This window comes from Saccopteryx leptura, chromosome 1 (assembly GCF_036850995.1).
Source record: "Saccopteryx leptura isolate mSacLep1 chromosome 1, mSacLep1_pri_phased_curated, whole genome shotgun sequence".
NCBI lineage: Eukaryota > Metazoa > Chordata > Mammalia > Chiroptera > Emballonuridae > Saccopteryx > Saccopteryx leptura.
The window spans coordinates 293,429,633-293,452,739 of NC_089503.1; the positions used below are offsets into that span (position 1 = coordinate 293,429,633).

The 23,107-nt window shown below is 37.9% G+C and overlaps 1 protein-coding gene and 1 non-coding gene across 5 annotated transcripts in view; one reads left to right on the forward strand and one right to left on the reverse strand.

Moving 5' to 3' along the window:
• SLC41A2 (solute carrier family 41 member 2) overlaps positions 1–21,247 on the forward strand; it is a 122,657-nt gene extending 101,410 nt beyond the window's left edge. For all 4 annotated transcript variants that reach the window (XM_066356229.1, XM_066356247.1, XM_066356256.1 and 1 more), the window contains exon 11: positions 17,874–21,247. In XM_066356229.1, coding sequence (XP_066212326.1) covers positions 17,874–18,059 — 186 coding nt within the window. In that variant the 3' untranslated portion in view covers positions 18,060–21,247. The remainder of the gene's footprint in view (positions 1–17,873) is intronic.
• A 1,002-nt stretch (positions 21,248–22,249) lies between these two features.
• Positions 22,250–22,344, reverse strand: LOC136389785 (small nucleolar RNA SNORA70). Its single transcript, XR_010748358.1, has one exon. It is a non-coding gene; the product is annotated as a small nucleolar RNA SNORA70 (small nucleolar RNA).
• Positions 22,345–23,107: the final 763 nt, after the last annotated feature.

Genomic DNA, 23,107 nt, shown 5'->3' on the forward strand with positions numbered 1-23,107 from the left:
AACCCCAACAAACCCACTCCAAGGCACATCATAATAAAGATGACACAAACCAATGACAAAGAAAAAATTCTCAAGGCAGCCAGGGAAAAGAAGAGTACAACATATAAAGGAAGGCCTATTAGATTATCATCAGATTTTTCAGCAGAAACTCTACAAGCTAGAAGAGAGTGGACCCCAATATTTAAAGCCCTGAAAGAGAGGAACTTTCAGCCAAGAATACTATACCCATCAAAGCTATCCTTCAAGTATGAAGGAGATATAAAAACATTCACAAATACAGAAAAGATGAGAGAATTTATCACGAGAAAGCCCCCACTCCAGGAAATACTAAAGGGGGTTTTCCAACCAGATTCAAAGAACAAAAGAAAACAACACCACAAGTAACAGCTCCACCAAGAACACAATAAAACCAAACTTAAACTGTGACAACAAAGGAAAAAAAAGGGGGGAGAGAATGGAGATTAACAGTAGCAAAGGACAATGAAGTGCAGAAATACTTATAAGATAGGGTACTACAATGAATATGGTAGGTACCCTTTTCATTACTTAATGGTAACCACCCTAGAAAAAACCACCACAAAAACACATGACTTAAAAAAGGTAGCAACAGAGGAAAGAAGTATGGAACACAAACAAACAGAAACAAATGATAGAAAAACAAAAGAGAAGAATCAAACTAGATACAAAACTAACAGAAAGCAATTTATAAAATGGCAGTAGGGAACCCACAAGTGTCAATAATTACACTAAATGTAAATGGATTAAACTTACCAATAAAAAGACACAGAGTAGCAGAATGGATTAAAAAAGAAAATCCAACTATATGCTGCCTACAAGAAACACATCTAAGCAACAAGGATAAAAACAAATTCAAAGTGAAAGGCTGGAAAACAATACTCCAAGCAAACAACACCCAAAAAAAAGCAGGTGTAGCAATACTCATATCTGATAATGCTGACTACAAGACAGAAAAAGTACTCAGAGACAAAAATGGTCACTTCATAATGATTAAGGGGACACTGAATCAAGAAGACATAACAATCCTTAATATATATGCACCAAACCAAGGAGCACCAAAATATATAAGACAGCTACTTATTGACCTTAAAACAAAAACTAACAAAAATACAATCATACTTGGAGACCTCAATACTCCGCTGACAGCTCTAGATTGGTCATCCAAACAGAGAATCAATAAAGATATAGTGGCCTTAAACGAAATACTAGAACACCTGGATATGATAGACATCTACAGGACACTTCATCCCAAAGCGACAGAGTATACATTTTTCTCTAGTGTACATGGAACATTCTCAAGAATTGACCATATGTTGGGCCATAAAGACAATATCAGCAAATTTAGAAAAATTGAAATTGTACCAAGCATATTTTCTGATCATAAAGCCTTGAAACTAGAATTCAACTGCAAAAAAGAGGGGGAAAAACCCACAAAAATGTGGAAACTAAACAACATACTTCTAAAAAATGAATGGGTCAAAGAAGAAATAAGCGCAGAGATCAAAAGATACATACAGACAAATGAAAATGAAAATACGACATATCAGAATCTCTGGGATGCAGCAAAATCAGTAATAAGAGGAAAGTTCATATCACTTCAGGCCTATATGAACAAACAAGAGAGAGCCGAAGTAAACCACTTAACTTCACACCTTAAGGAACTAGAAAAAGAAGAACAAAGACAACCCAAAACCAGCCGAAGAAAGGAGATAATAAAAATCAGAGCAGAAATAAATGAAATAGAGAACAGAAAAACTATAGAAAAAATCAATAAAACAAGGAGCTGGTTCTTTGAAAAGATCAACAAAATTGACAAACCCTTGGCAAGACTCACCAAGGAAAAAAGGCACAGGACTCAAATAAATAAAATCCAAAATGAAAGAGGAGAGATCACCACAGACATCATAGATATACAAAGAATTATTGTAGAATACTATGAAAAATTATATGCCACCAAATACAACAATCTAGAAGAAATGGATAAATTCCTAGAACAATACAACCTTCCTAGACTGAGTCATGAAGAAGCAGAAAGCCTAAACAGACCAATCAGCAGGGAGGAAATAGAAAAAACTATTAAAAACCTCCCCAAAAATAAAAGTCCAGGCCCAGACGGTTATACTAGTGAATTCTATCAAACATTCAAAGAAGACTTGGTTCCTATTCTACTCAAAGTCTTCCAAAAAATTGAAGAAGAAGCAATACTTCCAAACACATTTTATGAGGCCAACATAACCCTCATACCAAAACCTGGCAAGGATGGCACAAAGAAAGAAAACTACAGACCAATATCTCTAATGAATACAGATGCTAAAATTCTAAACAAAATACTGGCAAACCGAATACAACAACATATTAAAAAAATAATACATCATGATCAAGTGGGATTCATCCCAGAATCTCAAGGATGGTTCAACATACGCAAAACGGTTAACGTAATACACCATATCAACAAAACAAAGAACAAAAACCACATGATCTTATCAATAGATGCAGAAAAGGCTTTTGATAAAATACAACACAATTTTATGTTTAAGACTCTCAACAAAATGGGTATAGAAGGAAAATATCTCAACATAATAAAGGCCATATATGATAAACCATCAGCCAACATCATTTTAAATGGCATAAAACTGAGGACTTTCTACCTTAAATCAGGAACAAGACAGGGTTGTCCACTCTCTCCACTCTTATTTAACGTGGTGCTAGAAGTTCTGGCCAGAGCAATCAGACAAGACAAAGAAATAAAAGGCATCCATATTGGAAAAGAAGAAGTAAAGGTATCACTTTTTGCTGATGATATGATCCTATACATCGAAAACCCGAAGGACTCCACAAAAAGATTATTAGAAACAATAAACCAATACAGTAAGGTCGCAGGATACAAAATTAACATACAGAAGTCCATAGCCTTTCTCTATGCCAACAATGAAATATTAGAAAACGAACTCAAAAAAATAATCCCCTTCACGATTGCAACAAAAAAAAATAAAATACCTAGGAATAAACATAACAAAGAATGTAAAGGACCTATATAATGAAAATTACAAAGCATTGTTAAGGGAAATCGAAAAAGATACAATGAGATGGAAAAATATTCCTTGTTCTTGGATAGGAAGAATAAATATAATCAAAATGGCCATATTACCCAAAGCAATATACAAATTTAATGCAATTCCCATCAAAATCCCTATGAGATTTTTTAAAGAAATGGAACAAAAAATCATCAGATTTATATGGAACTATAAAAAACCCCGAATAGCCAAAACAATCCTAAGGAAAAAGAATGAAGCTGGGGGCATTACAATACCTGACTTTAAACTATATTATAGGGCCACAATAATCAAAACAGCATGGTATTGGCAGAAAAATAGACACTCAGACCAATGGAACAGAATAGAAAGCCCAGAAATAAAACCACATATATATGGTCAAATAATCTTTGATAAAGGGGCCAACAACACACAATGGAGAAAAGAAAGCCTCTTCAACAAATGGTGTTGGGAAAACTGGAAAGCCACATGCAAAAGAATGAAACTCGACTACAGCCTGTCCCCGTGTACTAAAATTAATTCAAAATGGATCAAAGACCTAAATATAAGACCTGAAATAATAAAGTTCATAGAAGAAGACATAGGTACTAAACTCATGGACCTGGGTTTTAAAGAACATTTTATGAACTTGACTCCAATGGCAAGAGAAGTGAAGGCAAAGATAAATGAATGGGACTACATCAGAATAAAAAGTTTTTGCTCAGCAAGAGAAACTGATATAAAAATAAACAGACAGCCAACTAAATGGGAAATGATATTTTCAAACAACAGCTCAGATAAGGGCCTAATTTCCAAAATTTACAAAGAACTCATAAAACTCAACAACAAACAAACAAACAATCCAATAAAAAAATGGGAAGAAGACATGAATAGACACTTCTCCCAGGAAGAGATACAAATGGCCAACAGATATATGAAAAGATGCTCAGCTTCATTAGTTATTAGGGAAATGCAAATCAAAACTACAATGAGATACCACCTCACCCCTGTTAGATTAGCTATTATCAACAAGACGGGTAATAGCAAATGTTGGAGAGGCTGTGGAGAAAAAGGAACCCTCATTCACTGTTGGTGGGACTGTAAAGTAGTACAACCATTATGGAGGAAAGTATGGTGGTTCCTCAAAAAACTGCAAATAGAACTACCTTATGACCCAGCAATCCCTCTACTGGGTATATACCCCAAAACCTCAGAAACATTGATACGTGAAGACACATGTAGCCCCATGTTCATTGCAACACTGTTCACAGTGGCCAAGACATGGAAACAACCAAAAAGCCCTTCAATAGAAGACTGGATAAAGAAGATGTGGCACATATACACTATGGAATACTACTCAGCCATAAGAAATGATGACATCAGATCATTTACAGCAAAATGGTGGGATCTTGATAACATTATAAGGAGTGAAATAAGTAAATCAGAAAAAAACAAGAACTACATGATTCCATACATTGGTGGAATATAAAAATGAGACTAAGAGACATGGACAAGTGTGTGGTGGTTACCAGGGGTGGGGGTGGGAGGACAGGGGGAGAGTTAGGGGGAGGGGGAGGGGCACAGAGAACTAGATAGAGGGTGGCGAAGGACAATCTGACTTTGGGCGAGGGGTATGCAACATAATTTAATGACAAGGTAACCTAGACATGTTTTCTTTGAATATATGTACCCTGATTTATTAATGTCATCCCATTACCATTAATAAAAATTTATTAAAAAAATAATAATAAATAAAATAAAATAAAATAATTATAAATAAATAAATCCCAGGATGAATAAATTCAAACCTGATCCTCCAGGACTCAGTCTGGAGGGAAGACCACTACATAAACAAATAATTATAATTAATATAATATCATAATATAATAAACTCTGAGGATAGCTACATATAACTTGCTGTCAGAACTTGGAAGAAAAAGCAACTAACTACCTGGGGAGTATTTTTCCACTTTCAGTAGTGACTAAGTTATTTCAAATGCCTTGTTACTATTGGCTACTTTAATTGCTTTGTATGATCTGGTCACGTATTGTAATTTGTGTTCTCCACTTGTGTAAGAATTATGGAAAAGGTGCTTTCCTCAATCCCATGGGAAATAGTAAGAAATTATTCTTTGGTCTGTTGAAAAACATGCCATTTTTAGAACATGTTCCTATTTTCAACTGTCCTCCTTTGCCTCATGGATTGATTTGACATTGATGTTTATTGTTCTGTTAACGTGTCTGTCTCACCCATTCTAGAGGAAGGATCTTTGTTTTACTCATTTTTATGTCCCCATCACTGAGCCCCATCCCTAGTGCTCAGTGAGTGTTTGTTATACTGAATGACTGTATCTTGCCAAATATATATATATGTGATATATATATGTCACATATATATATATTACATCTATAGTTACATCCTAAATATTCCAGAAAAAAATAGAAAAATCTAAATTTTCTTCTTGCCTTCAATAAACATCAATTTGCTCTCTTTTACTGATATAGGAATTTAAAATAAAAGACAATGGGAATAAATAAAACCTCACAAATTCTATCAATGTTCAGTCAAAATTGTAAAGATTTACTGAAATATTTAGGAATGAAATGATGTGATATACAGGGAAAGCACAAGTTGGGGTGTAGGTAAAGCAGACTTGGTCACGAGGTGATAACTGGTGAAACTCAGTGACAGTACGTGGGAGTGGTGTGCGGTTAATTTGTACTATACTGTCTGCTTTTGTGTGCGTGAATTTTTCTGTGAAAGGAACTTTAATATAGGAGTTTTCAGGGCATATGAGCTTTCTGATTTTGGTCTATGGCTATTTCTTATGTCAATTGTAAAGTAGAAAGTTAAGCTGAGTTTGAAATTGTTTGGGACTTGAAATGGTTGTGTTTGTGTCTTATTTGTAACCTGACTTCATTGTGTCACAAAGTGTGTTGTTCAGGTCTTTATTATTTATGGATATTGCAATTAGAAGGAACCTAACAAATGTGTTTTTGTTATATTATTAAGGCCATTGAAGCACAAACAGTAGATGTGATGAATTGTTCTCTTGCTCTTGTTCTTGCCCGGTGCCCGAGAGCAGTCAGAGTAGATGCAATATGTCAAAGCCACAGTAATCTGCAAAAAGCGTTCATATTCTGTATCTGATTAGTCATTTTGCATTTTGAGTTATTTTTTTCAATAGTGGGGATGGGTTGTCACCAGTATTGTATTGCTGAGCATCCTGTATTGCCCATTATATCTTCTGTGCCGTCAGTTAGCATTTATGAAACTACCAGCTATGGTTAAGGGTATAATTGCTGACATTAGAACATAATTTCTCACCTATGTCAAATTAGCCCATTGAACCTACAACTTTGATTTGCTAGAATTGGAGTGTGATTTCTTCTACAAACTTACAGACAACTGTGTTCTTTCTCTCAAAGCATTGATTTTCTCTGCCTTCACATCTTTTTTTAAAATTTTTTTAACAGGGACAGAGAGAGGAATAGATAGGGACAGACAGACAGGAACGGAGAGAGATGAGAAGCATCAGTCATCAGTTTTTTCATTGTGACACCTTAGTTATTCATTGATTGCTTTCTCATATGTGCCTTTGACCATGGACCTTCAGCAGACCGAGTAACCCCTTGCTCAAGCCAGCGACCTTGGGTCCAAGCTGGTGAGCCTTTTGCTCAAGCCAGATGAGCCCACACTCAAGCTGGCGACCTCGGGGTCTCAAACCTGGGTCCTTCTGCATCCCAGTTCGACACTCTATCCACTGTGCCACTACCTGGTCAGGCTGCCTTCACATCTTTACTTACCCACCTGCTCCATTGGCTGCTAAAAGTCTGCCAATTTGTGATATCTAGAGCGTAATATGGAATTCCAGGCTGTGCTGGACCTTGTTGGATTTTCTTCTAAGATGTACAGAAGGGAATATCTTTAGGGTTTTCTGTCTGTAATTCATGCTTGCCTTACCCCTACTGTTTTTTTCAAGAATACAGTACCTTGACTGCATAACAAACCTGAGAAGGTTCAAAGATAACTATCAATCAGATACACAGACTGGCAATCTCTTGAGCCAAGAAAGAATAGCGGTACATTGTGATTCATTTCCCTATTTGACTTATAGCCTCTACTAGTTCCTTTTGGTGTTCAAAATCCTTCCTTTGTGAAAAGACAAAAGCATAGAGTTTGGGTGACATACCCTACAAGAAGAAAAAAGATGGAGTATATTGACATTTTTTTCTGCTATAAAATGTCTAAATCGGAAAAGAAAATTAGACTTATCTAGCCCTAGATGCCAATTGGATCCCAACGAAATGTTTAAAACAATATAGATCATTTCTAAATGAAAATTTTAGTTCCCTATTTTAGGTACTGTGGTTTCCTACAGAAAATTAGATTATGAAGAACTCCACAGAATTCTAGTAGCAACAAGTTTTATGAGAAACTCACTGTGAAAGTTTGGTTGTAAAAACCATTGCTCCTTGCTGTATCTGTTTTTTTCACTTTGGAGAGACATAATGTTTTATTTAAATGGTGGAATGACAACAAATTCTCAATGTGTAAAGAATTTGTAAATATCAAGATTTGATCAAATACTTCACAAAAATTAGGGAATAGTTTATTGCTTTATATTCATTTTGAAATATCCCCTAATTTTTGTGATCAGTGTATATAGTATATAGTCTTCCAAATACTGTGCTTGTCACTGTACACAAGAAATAAGAGACATTGTCCCTGTGCTTTAAGATCTCTTCTTAGTTGTGGGTGATTCGAGTTAAATGCATGAAACAGCTAGAAAAGACTTACCTTCCTAACAATAGTCGTCTTCCTTTGTCACTTCAGAATCAAACTCGCTGCCTGTACCAGGCTCTTATTCTTTAAAAGTGCTTTAAAAGATCTGGTGTTTTTTGGGAGGGAGAGGTCAGTATCAGAGTATAGATTATAGCTGATGAGAAACTTGAATTAATATCAATAATTATGAAACTACTTTTCTTAAAAATAATTCTTGAATTTATTGCTACCATAGCAAAGAAAATTTTATGTATTATCATTATAATTAAACCTACATACATTCAAGTATTTTATATATATAATGCAAAATAATGGATATCTTAATTAATGCCATTTGAGATCCAAGTCACAGAAACCTACTGGCACTTCCTTACACAAAAATTGGAAATTACCAAGAAATATGAAGCTAGATATGAAATTGGAGGGGAAGGAGGACACTCCCACTTTCAGAGGGATAGAGATGGGGCTCTAGAAAGCATTCAGCCTCCAGCACCGTGACTCCCTGCCTCCTTTAAGTTGCATAGTCTTCCAACCTCACTCTGTCTTTTCTCTGCTGTCTGCATTGCACTTCTGTGGCAAAAGTCCACCCCACAGTTGCAGATAGCATGCCTTTCATTCATGGAGTCATTAGAGCTGGGTCTGCTTCTCCACGTTGAATTCCAACTCTGAAAGAAAAAATATGAATGGTCCATTCTGGGCCAGGTATCATTCCTAGTCCAGGAGAGTGTTGCCAGGGAGCAAGGTCATGTAATAAAAGCACAGTTGCCGGAAACTACTCTTAGCAAAATAGAAATACTTATACTTTTTATTAATATAATTTTAAAAACAGATGCTTCATTTTAACACTAGGCAATATTTGTTATAGAATTTTATACTTATGTATAAATTGCATATCTCAAATTTCCCAACAGGTTTGTCTTCTCAAGAAAAATTGTCCTCAATAAATCCCAAGCCCACCTTAAACGAGCAGCTGCATGCCTTGCATATAAAATAGGGTGTTGGTTAATATTGTTTAATGAATTTCTTTTTTTTTCTTTTTTTTTTTTTACAGAGACAGAGAGAGAGTCAGAGAGAGGGATAGACAGACAGGAACGGAGAGATGAGAAGCATCAATCATCAGTTTTTTGTTGCGTGTTGCAACACCTTAGTTGTTCATTGATTGCTTTCTCATATGTGCCTTGACCGCGGGCCTTCAGCAAACTGAGTGACCCCTTGCTTGAGCCAGCAACCTTGGGCTCAAGCTGGTGAGCTTTTGCTCAAACCAGATGAGCTGCACTCAAGCTGGTGACCTTGGAGTCTTGAACCTGGGTCTTCCGCATCCCAGTCCATCGCTCTGTCCACTGTGCCACCTCCTGGTCAGGCTGTTTAATGATTTTCTAAGGAGTGTCTCTTTTTTACAAATAATAGTTCATGGTTGTTTTAAAACATGGTTTGTAATAAGACCTTGGCCACAATACAAATAGTGCAAATTAAGAGCAAACATCTTTCATTTCTCATCTGGTAGAACATACTTGGCACAAAAATATGGTCTACATACTTACTAAAAGAATCATTGACAAAACTGTAATTGAAAAACAAATTTTGGCCCTGGCCAATTGGATCAGCTATAGAGCATTGGCCTGGTGTATGGAAGTCCTGGGTTTGATTCCTGGTCAGAACACACAGGAAAAATGACCATCTGCTTCTCTACCCTTCTCCCTCTCCCTTCTTTCTCTATCTCTATCTATCTATCTATCTATCTATCTATCTAGCCATCTCTCTCTCTCTCTCTCTTCTTCTCCCAAAGCCATGGCTCTGTTGGAGCATGTTGGCCCTGGACGCTGAAAATGTTTCCATGGCATGCCTCAGGCGCTAAAACAGCTCAGTTGCTGAGCAACAGAGTAATGATACCAGATGGGCAGAGCATCGTCCCATAGGGGGCTTGCTGGGTGGATCCCAGTGGGTGTGCATGCAGGAGTCTTTCTCTCTGCCTCTTTACTTCTCACTTAAGAAAAAAATAAATAAATTTTTAAAAAAGTATTGACATCTTAGTTCTGAAGTCACATGATTCATGTAATTATTTTAACTATGGAAACATAAAAAAATTTATGTTTCCACAGAAAAAAAATATTTATAAGCCAGACCATCTGTCATCACATATAAGGGACAAAGGAAAGAAGAGGGAAAATAAGATCCCAATATGCAAAACATTGGAGAAAGATCAGAGCTCTCTGAGTGAGACAGGAGTGTGCATTTCTGCTGTTACTTATTTTGTGTCCTTAGTTAAGTTATGTAGCCTCTCTGGACATATTATTTTCTTCCTCAGAGAACAAAGGCAGCAATTTTCAACCCGTGTGCCCTAGCACACTGGTGTGCCGCAAGAACTTTTAAAACATGTGGTACCTGACTCTTTAGTCAGGGACACTGACCTCTTTTTCCTTAGATTGTCAAATAAAAAGAATGACAACAATCTCTATCCACTGAGAATGAACCAAAATGACACCTTTTTTTTTTTTTTGGTCAGATTGGCAAAAATATATTTTTTGGTGTGCTGCAGAATTTTATTAATTAGTTTATGTATGCCATGAAATGACAAAGGTTGAAAATCTCTGGACTAAGCTACTATGTATAAAGCACTTGGTGGAGATCCTGGAACATAACGTTTCCAATAAGGTAATGATAGGAGCTGCACTAGATCATCATCATTGCCGTGAGCATTATCATTTCTTTCCTCATTATGGGAGCAGGGTATTCAATGCCCTGAGGCTTCTTCCATCTCCTCCCCGCTCACCCCTCATTGGCCCCTGTTCTGTACTTTCTGTACTGCAGAACTCTTTTTTTTTTTTTTGCCCTTGTGATGAGTGACCTAAACTTCAGGCACACCCTTTCATAGCTTACTCCCAAATTGATATCTCCAGTTAAATGTTGAAATGACATCCCAAACTTAAGATGTCCAAAATGAAATTCCTTATTTCCCCCGTAATCTGTCCCACATCAGTAGGGTGGTGGGAAGAAGCTACATGTGGGTACAGTGGAAACAGAAGTAGGGTTCACAAGCAAGGATCCCTTGAATCTCTGAGCTTTCAGCGCCTGACCCTGTGAAGTTCCGTGGGGAAGGGGGGGCGACTTCCTCCCATGCATTTTATATTTTGCACACACCGCCCGCTCCCCTGGCAGTCATCACTACTGTCTTGCTCCTGGTGAGTCCATGCAGTATATTAGGGAGACTCCTGGACTAGGAGCTAGTATTTCTGGGTGCTAATTCTGGTCACTTTATAACTAGATGACATCGGCTAAGTCACAGCACTGTTCTGTGGCTGAATTTCTTACCTCATTATAAGGGTAAAGATACTATCACTAACCATTTAGTTTCCATCCTAACCAGGACACGTTTGAAAATGAAAGGGAGCTATTAATAATTTGAATGACAAGTATAAACCGGCACTACCCTGGGTAAACCAGGGAGTGTAGTGAGCCTACCTGTGATGCAAATCCCCTCCTGGATTCATGATGTATGATTTTGTGAATTCCCACTCCCACAATAAATATGATTTGTTACAACACATTGTTGTTGTACATAATTAGTAATATATGTTAATATTAAAATAATCTGGTAACTAGAATAGTATGTTAATGTTAAAAATCTATAATTACTACTCAAGTAATATTAAGTTAAATTGGCTTTTATGGTTAGCCAGAGAACCCAGACAATACGTAAAACGTTGTTTTTCTGAAAAAATTATATTCCAAGGCTAAATAGATAATTTTGAATTGGTCTGTTTTTAAGTTTAGAAACTATCTGTTTTTAAATGTTTTTGGCCTAAGACAGACTCCTTCAGGCACCCAGATATACTCTGTGATTCCAATATTATTGTATTTTACCTATAAGTCTATAATCAGCTGGTTTTGCCATGATTTGACCAATTACTTTATCATGTTCAGTTGTATGAACTTTTTTGTTTGTTTGTTTTACAGGGACAGAGAGAGAGTCAGAGAGAGGGATAGACAGGGACAGACAGACAGGAATGGAGAGAGATGAGAAGCATCAATTATCAGTTTTTCACTGCGATACCTTAGTTGTTCATTGATTGCTTTCTCATATGTGTCTTGACTGTGGGCCTTCAGCAGACAGAGTAACCCCTTGCTCAAGCCAGCGACCTTGGTTCCAAGCTGGTGAGCTTTTTGCTCAAACCAGATGAGCCCGCGCTCAAGCTGGTGATCTCGGGGTCTCGAACCTGGGTCCTTCCGCATCCCAGTCCGACGCTCTATCCACTGTGCCACCGCCTGGTCAGGCTGTATGAACTCTTGATCTGTGACTTTCGAGAGGAAAAAAAATACTGGTTCTCTTCTTCATAAGGCAATTTATTTCCTTAACACCTATGTTGCTCTTTCTGAAAGATTTTCATCTCTGACTATTCTTTTTTAAGGTTTGGTGATCTAAGCCACTTTTCATATACATACATGAATGTATATTTAAAAAAAAAAACCCCAACAACTTATAATAGTAACTATTTGTATAGCATTTATCGTGACCCATGCATTATTTTAGGCACTTTGCAGATAGGAACTTAGCCTTCATAAGAATCCAGTGAGGTAAGTGATACTGTTAGTTCCTGTTACAGATGAGGCTGTTGGCATGGAGAGAAGTTGTGGCTTCCCAGATCCAGACACCATGACGGAGTCTGGCTCCAGTCGACACTCCAGTGTTTACATGAATAAGTTGGACACTTTGTTTTGCCCTTAGAGTTATAGCTTCTAGGATGGCGACTTTTGTAGGCTTAAAGTTCTCTCTTCTCTCTGGTTTCATTAGATCTTTTAACAGGATTTGCACAGAAGTGGAAGAGATTCTCTTTGTGGGGAGGGAAGTTTTATTGTAGATGAAATTTTGTATTGTGGAATTCATAAAAAATGCCATTTCAGCAACAGGGAATAGCATTAAGCAAGTGAGAAAACTCAAGGTATTTATAGAAAACAGAATTTCTGGAGCACAGGGCTTATGAAAGGAAATGATGGAACATAAGATTGAAAACTACGGACAAGATCGTGAAGGATCTTGAAAACCAGAATAGAGAGTTTAGTTTGTTCTGTAAAACAATAATTTTCAACACGTTCCCTAATCCCAACAAACTTGAGTGATCTACTATATTTCCCTGATGCAATGTGGGATTGTACGTGGGGGCTAGGGCTCTGGTTCCACCTGTGCAGCTTAGGCAAGATAACCTCTCAGGGACTGTGTTTTCTCATCTGTAAAGGAGGCTATGACTAGACCCACCTCATAGGTTGTTAGAAGAATGAATGAGCCTGACCAGTGGTGGTGCAATGGGTGGAGCATCAACCTGGGACGCTGAGGTCCCAGGTTCAAAACCCCGAGGTTGCTGGCATGAGTGTGGGCTCACCAGCTTGAGCGTGGGGTTGCCAGCTTGAGCATGATCAATGATCCCATGGTCACTGGCTTGCACCCAAAGGTCGCTGGCTTGAGGCCCAAGGTTACTGGTTTGAGCCCAAGGTCACTGGCTTAAGCAAGGGGGCACTCGCTCTGCTGTAGCCCCTGGTCACAGCAGGTATGAGAAGCAATCAATGAACAACTAAGGTGCCACAACTGCGAGTTGATGCTTCTCATCTCTCTCTCGTCCTGTCTGTCTGTCTCTCTCTTGCTTAAAAATAAAATGAGATAAGGCATCTGAAGTACATTTATTGTTTTATTATTTTAATATCATCATCTTGGTAGCTGTGGATTACTGGGGCAGTGAGTCTCTTATGGTGTCAGTGAGAAGATCAGACCCCATGGAATCCAGCATTAGGAATCTAGCATTAAGAATCCCTACCATACTTCTGACACCCCATTCCTTGGAGTCATTCATCTAAATAAGGAAGAATGTAGTTATATGGTAGCAACATGACCATAAGTGGAATCCCAGAATAACTACCCAATATTTGAGCAAGTCAATTGGCTTAGCCTTGAGTTCTTGCTCTTGCCTGTGAAATGAGGATAATGATTCCTCTTTGCATGGTAGGTATAAATACCTGGTACTTACATAGTAGGTTCTTATTTAGTGGTGTGGTTATGTCTTTTATGTTTCGATGCTTACTCGAATCCTGTTCCCAGGTGGCACCTCAAAGGAAAGAGCTAACCAACTGGGGGACTTTAACAGGTTGTTTGACCTCACTCACACTCTTTGTCACTACTCAAGATATTTTTTTTTTTTTTTTTTGTATTTTTCTGAAGCTGGAAACGGGGAGAGACAGTCAGACAGACTCCCGCATGCGCCCGACCGGGATCCACCCGGCACGCCCACCAGGGGCAACGCTCTGCCCACCAGGGGGCGATGCTCTGCCCCTCCGGGGCGTCGCTCTGCCGCGACCAGAGCCACTAGCGCCTGGGGCAGAGGCCAAGGAGCCATCCCCAGCGCCCGGGCCATCTTTGCTCCAATGGAGCCTTGGCTGCGGGAGGGGAAGAGAGAGACAGAGAGGAAGGAGGGGGGCTGGGGGTGGAGAAGCAAATGGGCGCTTCTCCTATGTGCCCTGGCCGGGAATCGAACCCGGGTCCCCGCACGCCAGGCCAACGCTCTACCGCTGAGCCAACCGGCCAGGGCCACTACTCAAGATTTAAACCCACTAGATTCCAATGGGAAAGTAAGGATCTCTTTATTCTTGCTGTGTGACTGTTCTGCCTCTGTCTTTTAATTGGTTTCTGTCAATTGTCTTGGGTTGAGAGAAGAATGTGAAGAGAATGATGAAGGAAAAGTAAGGGGAAGACCTACAGTTCTAATACTTCTTTTCTATTTGTACAAATATCTACTTAACCTTGGGAGTTGATTAATAGTTATCTTAAGGGAGGAAATTGAAATTGGTGAATTTTTGAGATTTCTTTTTAGCCATGTGATTGCATTTTTGTGATGCAATAGTGTGATTATGCTATATAGCTTAGGTTATAGGGACTTTGGGTTGAGGCAGTTTTTGTAATTCATATTTATGATTAATTCTGTAGGCAGGGATGCTTGGGCTCTAGGCCAGGCATGTACAGAAGATGAAACGACTGCCTGCCTCATTAGAGGAGAAGCATCCTGGTTCCCTGCATGGCACGTCATGGAGAAAGGGAGCTCTTTTCAGTCTTGTCAGGTCTGAATAAGGAGACAGGACAGAAGAGCTGAGCCATCTCTTTCTAGGGTTCTGGTTAGGACGCTGCTGCCTGCGCGCTGAACCCTGCTGAGGCTGCAGACGCGGTTTAGAGGAACTGTCACTCATTTACAAAAAATATCTTACAGCATCACTGTGTGAAAGGACTAATTGGAAAACATAAAAGCCATTCCTCAATTTTTTCCAAATAAAGTCTTGTTTGAGTGTGACCCCAGGCTTATTCACCCCCAAAATACCTGAATCATTCTATAATTTAAAATGTTTAGTTATTAAAAAAAAACAACTATTTAGCCCCATACCACTTGTTTTATTTTAAAACTAATACCCATGTTAGTTTTGAATAACAAAGCTAATCTAAATTTCTGTGCCATCTAGGGAAATGTATTAAAGCAAGAAATATTTGCATTCATAAAAAGGGACATTTAAAGATATCAAAGGATGATGAGACCATCACTCAGTATCAGAACTAAAAAAGCAAAGTTGAATTTATTGCTATTATAAGGGAAAGATGCTGGGATGAGGCAAAATCTCTCCAAGCAGAGCAAACAATTGATCTTGTAGGGTTTTAGAGAATCATGGAGCTTGGGTCAGCAGGTGTTCAAGCGCTTGAGTGGCTTGGTGCCATTTGTAGAAGTATGGTTACTTGGGTGTGACTGCTGCTGTTTGGTTGGTCCTCAGAAATGTATTTATTGGACTGGCTTGGTTCATTTTTTTAAAAAGACCAATTACATTAAATAATTTCATAACTCATTTATGAAAACATTGAAGAATATATATGTATAAAACATTGGATACTTAGAGTCCTCTAGAGCTCCTTTAGCTATTTCTTCTGTTATCTATCTCCATATTTTACTTGGGTTGCTCATTTTGCTTTAACAATTCAAGAAATTATTTATGGACTTTTAGTTATGGTAGTTGAAGATTTAGCTATCTTACCTCATACCTTATTTCCCCAACTTTCATCCTCTAAATGTAAGTAGTGCTCAATTTTTATTTAGTAAATATTGTTCTAGTCTATGACTGCCAATATTATTCATTACAGAGCCAAGTAGTATATTACAGTTCCTTACCTCTTACCTGTTTTAATTTATTTTTGGTGATAATCACCTTTTTTTTTTTTTTTTTTTTACTTGCACAGTTTGCTATATGCCTATGCTTAATTTTTTTCCAAGTGCTCCAGCACAGCTATCACATATAATTAGTTTTGGCCCCTAATTATAATTATAATAACTCTGTTATATCAGATCATTTGCCAATTTGCCTTTTCCCAGAGTGCTCCATCCCTGGCTCGGTCTGACTGGCTTCCAGCCCGCAGCACAGCTCCCAGGGGGCTTCCCTCACTGCACTGAGCTTGGCTCTTCTGTTTCCTGGATTCCAGTTTTTTCTCTTTCTTGTTTTTTTCCCATGTTTTGCATCAGCACATGTTTAAGAAAATTCCAAAGAAAGAGAACATGAAAAAAACCCTAAGGAAGCATCAACCTCATGTGGAAAAAAAAAAAAAGGACAGAAGTGCATCCTCTTTCTCTGACATATCCAGAGACATCTGAAGTTCACTCCTTGGGACTAGGTGTACGTCTCTGTCTGGACAAGCCATTTACCACCCTGGTCAAGGTTTCAGAGCTAAACTACAGCACACAGAGGTTTCGAACCCAAGGAGACGCCTCACTGCCATGGCCTACTTGTCAGAGTAGCAAACGGTAGAAGACTCTTGGCGCAGACTCTGAACCTAGAATGGGCTTCCTCCTGCACATGCCACGGGTGCCCAGCATCTGAGAGGCCACAGATAGTAATAGCAGAGACACTAAAAATCTGCTAATAGCAGACACTATTGACAGGTTGTGTGCCAGGCACTCAATTATTGGGTCTATTTAATCCTCACAACATTTTCATGAGGTAGGTACCATTATCTCTAATGTTCATTTGGAGAAATAAGAGTCAGAGAAGTTAAGTAACTTGTCTGCAGTCAGCTAGTAAGTCACAGAAAAGGGCTCTTAATCACTCTACTGTTCTTGCCAGCTTGTCCAAAACCAGTAAATATTATCCCTCTACTCTCAATCCCTTGTCTTCCTTTGGAAGTTTGAGAATTAGAGAATCCTCCTAGTCTAAATGAATTAAAAAACAAACAAACATTTATTTGATCTCCAAACTCAAAGCATCACAAAGGTCTTTATACAGGGGTGGGCAAAAGTAGGTTTATAGTTGTAATATAAACAAATAATACAATAATTAGTAAATAACACAAGAATAAACTCTGTTTCATGTACTCTCAACTGTAAGCCTACTTTTGCTCACCCCTGTATTCCTGATATCCCAGAAAACACACATATAACCTTAGTGTTTGAGTAGTCCTTTAAGATACTTTGACTCTTTCTATGTGAGTATCTCTATAGACAAGTCATTCCTCAATGCACTTACCTTTGGTTTATTGTTCTTACCATTGCACTATAATTTTCCTTGCAAACCACCAATGGTCTTATAATTAGTAAGTGAATGGTCAGTTCTCCATCTTTATTTTAATTGATATGCATATCCAATGTTAAATGATTCCTAATTTTAATATTTATATCCTTCATGTATCATCTTTATTCACAGGGTTTTCATATAGAAGGAAGTTGAAACATAGAACTGGTTTGGCAGTTGTACAATACTATTCAGTATAAGGATGATTGTGGATATTGGGGGGCTAGAATAAAATAAGAAGATTTATGTGAATTGTTGAAGAAAAACTTAATTGCAGAGATACATGAACTTTTTTGTGTGTGAAAAGAAAATCTTCCTGCCAATTAACCATTTCTTCTTTGCACACATGATTCGTAGACATGTTGCTATTAATGCTCAGAAAGCAATAGGTTAGCTTTATGGCTGCGTTTCTCAGGACAGGAATACCCAGGCGACGGAGTGACCTCTTTGTTCTCTTGTAGGTATTTACCTTGCTGTGGATCGCTGACTGGATGGTCCATCACATCTGGAGGAAAGGAAAAGACCCGGATAGTTTCTCCATCCCCTACCTGACAGCATTGGGTGATCTGCTGGGGACAGCATTGTTAGCCTTAAGTTTTCATTTTCTTTGGCTTATTGGGGATCGAGATGGAGATGTTGGAGACTAATAAATCTACAAACTACTCTCAAGTTACCAAGAGGAAAAACACAAGATAACCACCAATGGCTCTTTTTTCAAAAATCTTAAGTTAGTTGTTTGACTTCTGCCAGGGTACTCTTCAGTTGGCCCTGATTCAATTAAATGGCCTTAACATTTTTTAAAGGAATTTGTGTAGAAACCAGAATGAACAATATTTATGCTGCTTTATAAATGATAATGTCACATAGACATAGATACAATTTCAAGCCCTGAAATTAAATAGGAAAGAATATAGGATGTTTACAATGAATAATTTTAAAACCACAGACATAGCAGAGATGTACTTGATTATAGTTTAACTTATAATGCCAGTTTAGAGGAGAGTTCTCGTTTAGCCTTTCTGTCTCACAGATGTGTTGTGCCGTGTGGCATACCAAAAAATGAAAGGGGCGTGACCACACTTTTAATAACTTTGACTACACCCACCTCTCTGCTAGCTGAGGATACATTTGCCAATGACTTGCTCCTAACCTGACTTAAGTGTGTTCTGCTGAGCATAAGATACATTCACTCTACCTGCTTTTATGAATTACCCTGAGCCAATGCTGATTTCATTTCATCTCTGCAAGCTCTTGGCAGGCTGCCCTTCAACCACAGAATGACTTTGAGATCTTTAATGAAAGCATTGTGTCATTTTTGATCATTGATTTGTTGAAAGAATGTTGATCTTTTTCAGAAGACTTAATAGTCAAAAACAGAAGATAGCCTGAGCTGCATTTGTAGAGACAAGATGTGTAAGAAATTTTTTTGTGTGTGTATGTGTATGTGGTTGTGAGAGAGAGAGAGAGAGAGAGAGAGAGAAGCTTTTGATAGAAATTGAATCTTGGCTGGTTGATAGCAAAGATCATAAAGCTATTAGAATATTAGCATTATATAGTTACTCTTAAACACATTTTATTGATATACTTTTGTTATTTGGTCCAAACATTTTGTTACTGCCCAGAATTTAACATTTCTTACCTACATTATAATTGTTTCTTCTTATTAAAAACAAATGTACCATTTAATATACTGAAGATATTATAAGATTTAGAATGGGCAAGTGATTCATTTGCTCTTCTAAAGAAGTGTATGGAGACTTACCATTTTAAGAGAAGTTGGTGAGTTACTTCAGTGATTGTTCATGCGTGTACATATCAGTTTGCACAGGCTTAGTTCTACATGGGACTCTATCGTATTCACTGCTGTGTCTCAAATATTTTTCTAAAATGCTGATCTGTATTCCAAATACTTGACCAACACCTTAGTTATTCAATAGGTAAGCATTCTTATGTCACATATAGTTCATTTTTAGGACCATTAGATATTTAAATAATTTAATTGATGAGGGAAGAAATAGTCACATTAAACTCAGTCATCATAGTTTAAGTTGTGAGTTAGTGTTAATATTAGATAAATTGTAGGTTGTCTATATATATATGGGGAGGTATTCCTATTAAGCTCTTTAAAATAAAGGGACTGTGGTTTAGAGTTATATATTTTTGATTATTTTAAAACTTCAATTATTCCATTCTTCTGCCTTATACTGAAGCTTCAAAGGCAGAGAACTGAACAAATTATAGAATTTCTCCTTTGGAGAGTTATAATGTCACATAGTGAACATTCTTATGAAAGAAAGAATGATTAAGTTATGTTGATGCATATTTATCTGCAAAGATTTCTTTTATTTAAAAAATCCATAAATAATTTATTTGAATTTATTATAAAGCATTTGTAAATTATTTACATTTGGGCCATATGATTCATAAGCATTTATATTTCCCAGTGATTCTTATTGTGATTTTTTTAGCATAAAATAGTGCCCAGCAAACCACATTTTTGAAGCATTTATCAACAACTTTAGTCTAGCGCATTACATAATCTAAAGCTCATTCAAACATACTATATTATTTAGTAGTCACAACAGTACCTACGAAATAGGTCAGGTAGATATTTCTATTTCTATATTACAACAAAGAAACTGAAACTCAAGAGAAGTTACATTGTAGAGGTTGCGCAACTGCAGAGTGACCCATTGTGACTAAAGACCAGATATCCGATCTCCTAAGCCAGAACTTTGTGTGACCCTCCGAATGCACCAGGAGTGCCCAACTAACTACCCGAGAGGGAGCAACTGGAGAAGCAGGGTTGTCTGAAGTAGAGCAGAGCACTGCTGCTTCTTTTAGATTTCACACAGGGAAATCCCCACTTACTATATCTTGATAGTCAATAGAGCCAACTGTGAATTATTTATGTTCCTAAGACCCAGGTAAACACAAACAAATGAAAATGTTAGAATAAAGAACAATGCCTTATTTCATGGTACATTTCTTTGCCATCACCCTTCCCGGATCTAACCATTCCCATAGACGCTGATAAATAACAAGGATGACTGGTTGGAGTTCTATCTCCTTTCCCTTTTGCTACCCAGTCTTGTTTACAGCAACAAAATGTCTAAAAGGCATGTAACGGGGAAAGAGATAAAAACATGGAAGAATCAATCATTGATTACCTGAATTAATTTATAAGAGGGATGTAGATACCTTTAAAATTTTTAAATGTTTTTTGAAAGCCTTTATATAAGTATGCAACTGATAAGATGACTTGCTTACTTACAAAACCATTATCAGTCTTAAATAATGTAACTTCACAGTATTTATTTTTATACAATATTAAAACTCCTGCTTTCCAAACTTCTTCCCTTCACTAATCTACCAGACACTTTATTTACACACAGATAATTTTCTAAAAACATATTTTTCATTCTTGACCACCGACCATTTTTTTCTTTTAAAAAAGAATAAAGTTTCTTAGAACATGGTAAAATGGAAACTTAGGGTAATATATGTTCTGGAAGACATAAAAAATTCCACATCATAGATTATCTGTGATGTACCCAAATGAAATACATTTTTAAAAGTCAGTATTTGGGCTTCCTTGCCATATATATATATATGGTATAGTCTATTCGTTTATCATGGGCATCTTCCATCCTTGAATTGTTGTAAACTTAAATAAGAATAAAATTGAAGAAATATTTATGCAGCCTTGTCGTATGTGTTTTTTGATAAACTAGAGGGTCGTCGAACCTGTGTAGAAATCATCCAGAGGAGACTGGTTTGATCTATGTGTATAAATTGTATTTATGAGTATAATAAATTGGCTTTGACCATACCGAGACCTTCTTTCTGACTTTTTCACTGTTTTAAACTCTCTTCTCATTTTTCAGCTTAAGATGCCTGGGTCCATCAATCCAAACATCTTCAGCTACCACTTCTGTACTTACTGGACAGCTCTGGTTAGCTACAGCTCTCCACCTATGCTTTGTCTGCACCTGAGCAGCTAAACAGGGCTGGTGAAAAATACGTAGCTGCTCAGACAGACCTTTAAATGTATAACCTCAGAGAGTAAGTTAATCAGCTGCCTAGCAGCCTGCTATATTTCTCCAATCGCTTTGCTGTCTGGGAGATCAGGCTTTTGTACCCACCACTCAACTGGAAATATTCCTCTCAAGGTCACCAACAATCCCCATGTTGCCGAATCCAGTGATCAATTCTCAGTAAGAATTCTCCTCTTATTCGGTCTCCAAAAGTTTTTGACAGTCTTCTTCCTAATTGAAATACTTTCTCTCCATTTGACTTCCAAAAAGGTCTCCTTTTGTTTTGTTTTCTATGATGTTGGAAGCCCTCTGTCTGGTTGGTTGGTCCTCCTCAATCATAAGTATTGGAATACACTATGGCTCAGTGTTTTTACCCCTTCTCTATCCTCCTAGGTGACCTAACCCATCTCATTGTTTCCTTTTTTGGACAAGAAGTAGGATTTATTAGTGCCAAAGACTCTTATGAGTTCAGGGCCCACCATTCGTCCACAGGACCACGATTAGGGATGTACCTGACGCCACAGCCATCTGGGATGAGTCACTTTTCAGCCCCCATGTCTTCAAACTCTTCTACATTAAACTTAGTAAAGCCCTACTTCTTAGAGCTGTGGACTTCTGGTGGCCAGGAACTTGAACTTGGCTCTGCGTAGGGCCTCAATCACATGCTTCTTGTTCTGCAGCTTGGTGCAGATGGACATAATGACTTGGCCAATGGGGACCTTGGCCACTGTGCCATGGGGCTTTCCAAAGGCACCCCTCATACCTGTCTGGAGCCTAGACTGGGGACAACGTGAGGTCAAATATGAGTATCAGGCTGCCTGCACTACCAAGGGTGCTGTTTGCAGCCATTGTGCACTGGGCGATAAAAGAGCACGGTGGGCTTAATTGGCTGCAGCCACCTCATTGTTTCAAATGCTGTCTATACAGATTATTCCCAAACGTGTTTCTCCAGTCCAGGTGTCTCGCCGGAGCTGCGGGTTTACACTTCCAAATGCCTGCAGGACAGCTCCACTTGACTGACTACTAAGTATCTCAAACATTTGAGCAATGCAGTCAACCACTTTGACCTTAGTGGCACATATAGACTACTGTATCCAACAGCTACAGAATATACATTAAGGGCTAATCTCTTTAATATGTAAAGAATTAACATGAATCTGGAAGAAAATGACTAACAACAAAATATTAAAATAGCCAAAGACAGGTGGTTCATTAAAAAAAAATAGATGCTCAGTATTAGAGAAAGAAATGCTAGAGTCACACTGAAATTTCATTTCTTACTATCAAATTGGCAAAAATTCAAAATCAGATAAAATCTTCTCTTGCAAAGCTATAGGGAAATGGACACAATTGCTAGTGGTAAATGATAAATTTACTATGATAAACGCTCTGTAGAAAGGACTCTAACCTTACCTACCAAAATTATAGATACATTTATCATTTGAGCGTGTAGTCCTACTATTACCACCATTAGCTCCAATCAGTGACTCCTCTGCCCCAGGCCTGCGGCCACAGCAGCAGTAGGGATGCAGCCCGCGGGCCCAATCCAGTTCCCTGCCTGTTTCTGTAAATAAAGTTTTACTGGAATGCAACTATGCCCATTTGGTTACATTTGTCTTTCCCTCTACAACAACAGAACTGAGTAGGTATGAGAGACC